Here is a 7346-nt window from a genome sequence, read left to right as displayed (position 1 = left end):
GAGCTTTGTCCTGGTGAAGTCTGGCCTCCATCAGGGCTGCACCTTATCACCAATCCTGTTTGTGATATTCATGGACAGGATCTTGAAACATAGTTGTGGAAGGGAGGGGTTGCATAGCTGCTTCTTGCAGATGATGTGATCCTGCTGACATCATTGGTCTGTGACCTCCAGCGCTCACTGGATTGGTTTGCAACCGGGTGTGAAGCAGCTGGGAGGAGGATCAGTACCTCTAAGTCTGGGGTTCTCAAAAGGAAACTGGTGGATTGTCTACTCGGAGAAGGGAATGAGTCCTTATCCCAAGTGAGGGAGTTTAAGTATCTTGGGGTCTTGTTCTTGAGTGAGGTGGGCTGGAGAACCGGAGCAGTGGGAGCGATATTGTATTTGCTTTACTACACTGTTGTGACAAAAAGAGTCAGAAGACAAAGCTCTTGATCTACTGGTCAGTCTTTGTTCCTAGTCTCACCTGTGGTCATGAAGGGGTCATGACTGAAAGAGCGAGATCGCGGATACATGTGGCTGAAATGTGTTTTCTCAGGAGGGTGGCTGGCGTCTCCCTTAGGGACAGGATGAGAAGCTCGGAGTAGAGCTGCTGCTCCTTTGTGTAGAAAGGATCCAGTTGAGGTGGTTCAGGCATCTTGTAAGGATGCCACCTGGTGGCCTCCTGAAGGAGGCGCTCCATCACTTCCAGCTGGGAGGAGGCCACAGGGCAGACTGAGGACTAAGTGGAGGGATCTCCACCCTGACCTGGGAACGCCTCGGGATCCCCCAGTCAGAGCTGGTTAATGTGGGGAAAGAGATGGTCTCTGATAGAACAGCTGCCAGTGTGACCCGATTTCAGATAAAAGGTTGGATGGATGGACTGAACCAAACACTAGAAAAGTATCTCAGCTGATAATTAAGTTTTATTTCAGCTGGTAAATGTCACATAACAGATTTTTAACTGTTATGGAGTCCATACTAAAATACTTTTGATTTGCATAACTGGGCTGAAATGTTGTTAATTTCTCACAAATAAAAGATTCAGTGTTTCCTTTTGTCATAACTGAAACTTCACCATCATGTTTTGTTTTGTGTTTGTGTGTTTATGTCTGACTGACGTCTGCACACTGTCAACACACTCATTTTATTTATTTTGAACAAACACTTATAATATAAAACACCCAAGACAAAATCATATCCTACCAAAAAAACATCTAAAAATGAAATATATGTAAGTGTGTAACATGCTAGGTTCTCAAACTATGGTATGCAATAGAATGTCAGAAATATTTTGTAAAAAGTTAAAAAATAACTTTAAAACCATATAATACTATCAAAACAGTACAGAAAATACTCCACTGAAGAGAGATTACTGAAATGTTTTAATATCAGTCTGCTGGAGTCATGATTATACATGAAGTTCAGTATTTTGAGAAACTACATGATTACTGTGGCAAAAATAATTCACAGTAACAATATTATTGTAACATCTAAAGAAAATTTAAAACCAAACAATAAAAACTTTTTTTGTAAATGAATTAAAGTCAGAATATGAGAGCAGAGAGTCTGAGACCTGAACTGTTGATCAGAAACTTAAAACCAGTTCAGGAGCCTCATGTCAGGATGATCAGATCAACACAGCTGCAGCAGAGACACAGGTATGACGTGATGATGTTGTTCTTAATGAAGTCTGGTGTTTTGGCCCCGGCTCCTGCTCTGTTATTACAGCCCATAATATTCACTGTCTGTCTCTGTATGTCCACATGTTTGCTGCTGTTCTGTCTTATTGTTTATGATCATTATCGTGTGTCTGAGTTTGTTTTCTGTCTGTTCTCACCTTCAACCTGCGGATGTGACCGGCCTATCAGAGCACAGTTAATGAGACACACACTCAGGACTAATCCCTGACATGTGGGGAGGAGATCTTGTCCAATCAGTGAGCTGTGATGTGTGTGTGATGTCACTCTGATGACACCATTAAGAGCAGATTAACAGGATGCAGAGCGGAGACAAGACGACGAGCTCTTCATCGTCCTTCAGTCTCAACACAAACCAAACTCTCATCACTCAGCTCTGCAACACTTCACTCATGTGTACAGCTGTTGCTAGGAAACACCTGCAATCAGACCAATCAGGTGCAACCAGCTATGTAAACAGGAAGTCAATGTAGCATCACAAGCTAGCAGAACTTCCAAAATCTGTTATTTCTGAATAAATCTGTGTGTGTGTTTTGGGGGGGGGGGGTTGGGTGTTACCTAGCAGGGCCTGGAACAGGTCACTCTGGAAAATGTTGAGCAGTTTCTCTGCACGACCTTTGACCCCATCAGCAGCTCCGGCCTGACAGGCCTCCATCACCTGCAGAGCGCGCTCAGTGTCTGAGGAGCACAAACATACATGTTACTGAACTCTACTGGACTCTACTGAACTCTACTGGACTCTACTGGACTCTACTGAACTCTACTGGACTCTACTGAACTCTACTAACAGCAGCTAACAAAAGTGATAAGACAATCAGCACCTTAATGTTACTGAACCAACTGTAGCTAACATCGCTAACACCAGAGTCAGACCGAGGCTCACAGGGATGAAAAAGGTCCACCTGTGTGTCATGTTAACATTAATGCTCACTGGAGGTGGAGCTAAATACCTGTGACTACTGCAGAGTCATGTGACCCCATGTTAGCCAGCTAACGTTAGCTACTGTTAGCCAGCTAACGTTGCTAAGCTACAGTAGCTGATGTTCTTTCACTAAACTGAGGTCCCAGTTGATGTTCCCAAAGCATGATGGGATAACATGATGTCAGTTCTGTGTCAGAAACATAAAGATTCATGGACACGTTCCCTCTGTCATGTTGCTGTAACCTCATTAAAGTCTCTGTCATGTGACCAACAGAGAACCATATGAGAACGTTCTGTTAACACCCCAAATGTTCTTTTTGGAACATTACAATTTAATCATAAAATAACCTTAATAGAACTTGTTCCTGAAGTCATACAGGGAACATTTTCATAACCAAGAGATGTTTGAGGAACGTCCTCAGTGTTGTGTAAAGGTTCAGACACCTTTAGAGAACTTTTAGGGAACGTTACTCAAATGTCCGCAGAACGTCTCTTCCTACATGGGTTCATATGAAGCGGGAGCAGGTCACATGACACGACAGTGTCCTGATAACCAAACAGCAGAAGAAGAAGACTGTGAAGCTGCTTCTTCTTCTGCTGTTAAACAGCAGTGACATCATCAGTCTGAGGTCACAGGTACGGCAATGACATCAGCATCATCAGCATCACAGATGAAACACAGACTACTGAGGACCAAACAAAGTAAGGAAGAGAAGAAGAATGTGGAGGACAAACAAACAAACAAACAAACAAACAAACAAACAAACAACACTAAACACACACTTTAACACACACACACACACACACATACACAGTCTTACAGTGTGTGTGTGTGTGTGTGTGTGTTAAAGTGTGTGTGTGTGTGAGATAATGTAGATAAAATCGTCTCCTCACCTTCTCTCTTCAGCGGCATGTCGTCTCTCTGATCCACAGAAATCCTCTTTAGGGATTTTACAAACACACACATGAGGCATGCTGGGTAATGAAGTCCTAATCCCTCCACACACACACACACACACACACACACACACACACACACAGTGGCCCCGCCCACCTGCAGTCACACTCTGATTGATGTTTCATTCAAAATGTTTATCTGTCAGATAAAAACTGCTCACTGAGTTTATGTGTTGTTTTTATATAAATAAAGAAAAATAAACAATAACAATAAAAAAACAATGACTTTATATCAGTTTTATGTAGTAAGAGTTAATTAACAGGTAATAAGAACCTCATGAGATGTTAGTAACATTGATATGACCTAAGACTGTAGAAGTGGAACATTCACATAATAAACATGTTTACTGTGAGATTATAAGACATTAATAAACAGTTATGAGATTTATAACTGTTTATAATAACATTACAAACACATTTATGATGTTTTGTTTAATTGTTATTAAGCTTCTGTTGTTCCTTTATTAAGATTTCTGAACTCTTTATTATGCATTTATTAACAGTTAACTATGAATTATGAATCTAAAGCATGAGTAGCATTTATTAAAGTTAATGAATCCTTTATTATGCACTTATTAATGTTAACAAGTGTTAATATGCATCTGATAAGGGCCTTATAACCTATTAACACTTCTTAAAAGCACCTTAATAAAAAGTGTTACTGTATTACAAATATATATGATTAACATTAAAACAGAAACAACATGTAATTAAAGATTTATGAGTCATAATAAAGTAATTAGTGCTAATTAGCCTCATGTCGTTAATGAGGATCAGCTGATAAACAGTTATTCTTCAGTTCTGTGGTGAGTTCATTACAAAATAAAGTTTAAATGAAAAAATGTGAATAAAAAGTGATGACAATAAATTAATCAAAGGAAACAATAAACACCAGAACATAAAACTGATTTTCAAACAATAACTGATTGTTAATAAACGTTATTGATCATATTGTTGAACGAGCAGACGAGCTGCATGTTGGTGTGAAGTGTGACTCTGCAGCGCCGCCCTGAGGAGGAAACACCACACTGCACCTGGAGAAAATAATCACAGGGAACCTGATCAACTTTATATTCAATCATTAATCAGTTCTCTTTCATTATACCAATATATTGATTATTGAGTGTCAGTCAAACACATGTAGGATTCATTATTGATTATTAATCAGCATCAGCTGTTCACCCTCCTCAGCTGAGACCCGTGATCACTGTGACGTTCTTCAGTAACACTCAGTCAATAGAACATTTCATTAGAACGTTTCATTAGAACAGTTCTACTCAGTCATGTGACCTGAAGAAATATAAATAACTTTAAAACTGTTGCTGATCCACAGACACTTTATCTCACCTACAGTTTGATTATTCTCTGTATTATTTGGATTTTTATTTTCTGTAGCTGATCAGTCCTTCAATCGATAAAATATCCTGTTATTGTCTATTGATTGGTTCTCCTGTTTTTCTTCCTTTTTTAACTGTAAAGAACTTTGAGCTGCTGTTCCTTATCAGAGGTTCTTTAAAGTGTTTCTACAGCAGCAGACTGATCAGCTGATCAATCAATCAACACATTCTGATCAAACTCACTTCAATACAACACCATCAATATACTGATAATCAATACTTTATGACAACCTCAGAGAACTTGAGACACAAACAGATCTTTAACCACAACCAATGAGATGACAGGTGAGAGGAGGCGGGGCAGTAGTGTGTGTCATCACAGGTTCTAAAAGGGTTCTACCTGAAGGACTGAGGTTCTACCCAGAACCATCTGCATCTGAAGAACCCTTTTTTTGTCAAGGGTTCTTTGTAAGACTTCTTCTTCTTCTATTTAGAACCATTTTCATCCAAAGAACCCTTTTTTAGAAGAAAGAGTTCTTCAAGCTTCTCTGTAGAACCTGTAGAACCCCCCCAGAATCTGGATTCTAGATAAAACCCTTGGAGTTCTTGATAGAAGCTCCTGTGTGTGTTGTTGCTAGAAGATAGAAAGGTTCCAAATAGAACCTCCAGAAAGAGTTCTGGGTGGAACCATTACACCATAGAATGGTTCTCTGAAGAACCTCTCAAAGGAGGTTCTTTGTGAAACCATTCACAGATGGTTCTAGGTAGTAAGCCTTTATGTTGGGTTGCTTGCTGAAAAAGTTCCAAGTGGAACCTTTATAACAGGTTCTACTGGGAAACAAAAAGGGTTCTCCTGTTCATCGGTAGAGAACCCATTGTGTTCCTAGTTAACAACTTTATTTCTTTGTAACGTAGCTGCTCCTAGAGTATTGATATTGAAATGTTTCAGATATTTATAATCAATACGTATCAACATATTGATATTGTTGCTGTTAGCAGATTGGTGGAACTACATTTCCCATGATTCCACAGATAAATGTTCATGTTCTGACACCTTTCATACAAACATCCATCTCTGGTTTCAAATAATTTTCTTTCAATTGATTAATTGATCGATTATCTTATTGTTGCAGCATCACTGAGGGAACCGCCTACAACCGTTAGCTAATATGCTAACATTAGCTGTTGTCACACAGTAGTTAATGTGTCATTAAATTTGTAGTTTTATCTTGACATGTATCCTAATGTTTCTTGATCAATGGATCAGTTGTTTGGTCCATAAAACGTCACAACACAAGTGTGACGTTTAAAGACGCTGCAGTTAATCCTGTTAAACTGTATTTTCTGATTGTTTTTATATAAATTTATATTTTGGCTGCCAAAAAACTAACTGTAGTCGAAACAACAACTGAGACTCAGTCGAGCTGTGGAAAGTACACTTTTGATTGATAACTTGTTATTAATTCATGTATTGCCTATCAATCTTTTGTTCACGTCACTTCAATTGTAATGATTGTACTCTACCAGCAAAATTAGTTCTAAAAGTTATTTATTATCATTAATAAGAAGGCAGATGAAGCAATAGTTAATAGGAACACTGCTCCTCCATGTTGTTTCCATGTTATAACTGAACTTGTTTAATTCTGATACCTGTGTGTCTCAGACCTGTACCTGTAGAACCACCACGTGTCTGTTATTGGACCTTTCATCCACCTGTAGAACCTTCTGTAAAACTCTGTTCCTGAACTCTGTTCTGACGTTCCTCTGCTTGTAAATGCACCTGCAGCGTTTTGGCTCCAGACAGACTGACAGACTAATAACTGATAATCTGACGAAGATCAATAACAGTCTTTCTGCTGATGGATGAAGTTTGCTGTTGTTCAGCCCTCGGTTCTGCCTTCAGGCCAACTTTCTACTTTAATTTGTGAGTTTTGTCAGAACTGTCTGATTATTAACTCAGGTACTCACTTGTTCTTAATTTTAACAGCAGTACAGGTGAGGTTCTGATGTGTGTGGTTGCTAGAACCTGTCTGAGGACATGAACAGATTTCAGAGTGTTAGTGTTACCTGTAGGACAACACTCAGGGAGACAGTCGTAGTTTGACCAGGCTATATTTCCCGCTCTCTGCAGGCTAAAAGGGGCTCAAACTGACTCGTCTGTGGTTTGATTTTGTTTGTCTCACTGTGTGTGTGTGTCTCAGGACTCACAGACGCTGAATATTCACCGGTAAGTCGTTATTTTTCCGTTAAACCGTTCATTTTCAGTCAGGCACCGACCCGGACTCCTCTCCCCTCCATCGTTCTCCCGCCTCCCCAAGCTGCGACCAATAACATGCGCGCTTGTTTCTAGCGCTCGTCTGATTAGTCGCAGCTCGATAGAGGCTGGAGCTGAGCTCGGTGCATGATTGGCTGGCTGTGTGGTCGCTCACGTGGCCCCGCGGCTGCCATATAAAG

At 39.9% G+C, this 7346-nt stretch overlaps 1 protein-coding gene across 2 annotated transcripts in view; it reads right to left on the bottom strand.

Moving 5' to 3' along the window:
- The window catches only part of dlg4b (discs, large homolog 4b (Drosophila)), a 35034-nt gene extending 31505 nt beyond the window's left edge, over positions 1-3529 (bottom strand). Inside the window, exons 1-2 of one of the 2 annotated variants that reach the window (XM_084712013.1) lie at positions 3493-3529; positions 2235-2354 (exon numbers count right to left, since the gene is read on the bottom strand). In XM_084712013.1, coding sequence (XP_084568139.1) covers positions 2235-2354; positions 3493-3511 — 139 coding nt within the window. In that variant the 5' untranslated portion in view covers positions 3512-3529. The remainder of the gene's footprint in view (positions 1-2234; positions 2355-3492) is intronic. The other variant, XM_084712014.1, reaches the window with a different exon arrangement.
- Between the last annotated feature and the right edge of the window lie 3817 nt (positions 3530-7346).

Source organism: Lutjanus erythropterus, chromosome 23, assembly GCF_056507025.1.
Source record: "Lutjanus erythropterus isolate fLutEry1 chromosome 23, fLutEry1.hap2, whole genome shotgun sequence".
Taxonomy (NCBI): Eukaryota; Metazoa; Chordata; class Actinopteri; order Lutjaniformes; family Lutjanidae; genus Lutjanus; species Lutjanus erythropterus.
The sequence above is the reverse complement of the archived record's forward strand: the minus strand, read 5'-3'. Positions and strand labels throughout refer to the sequence as shown.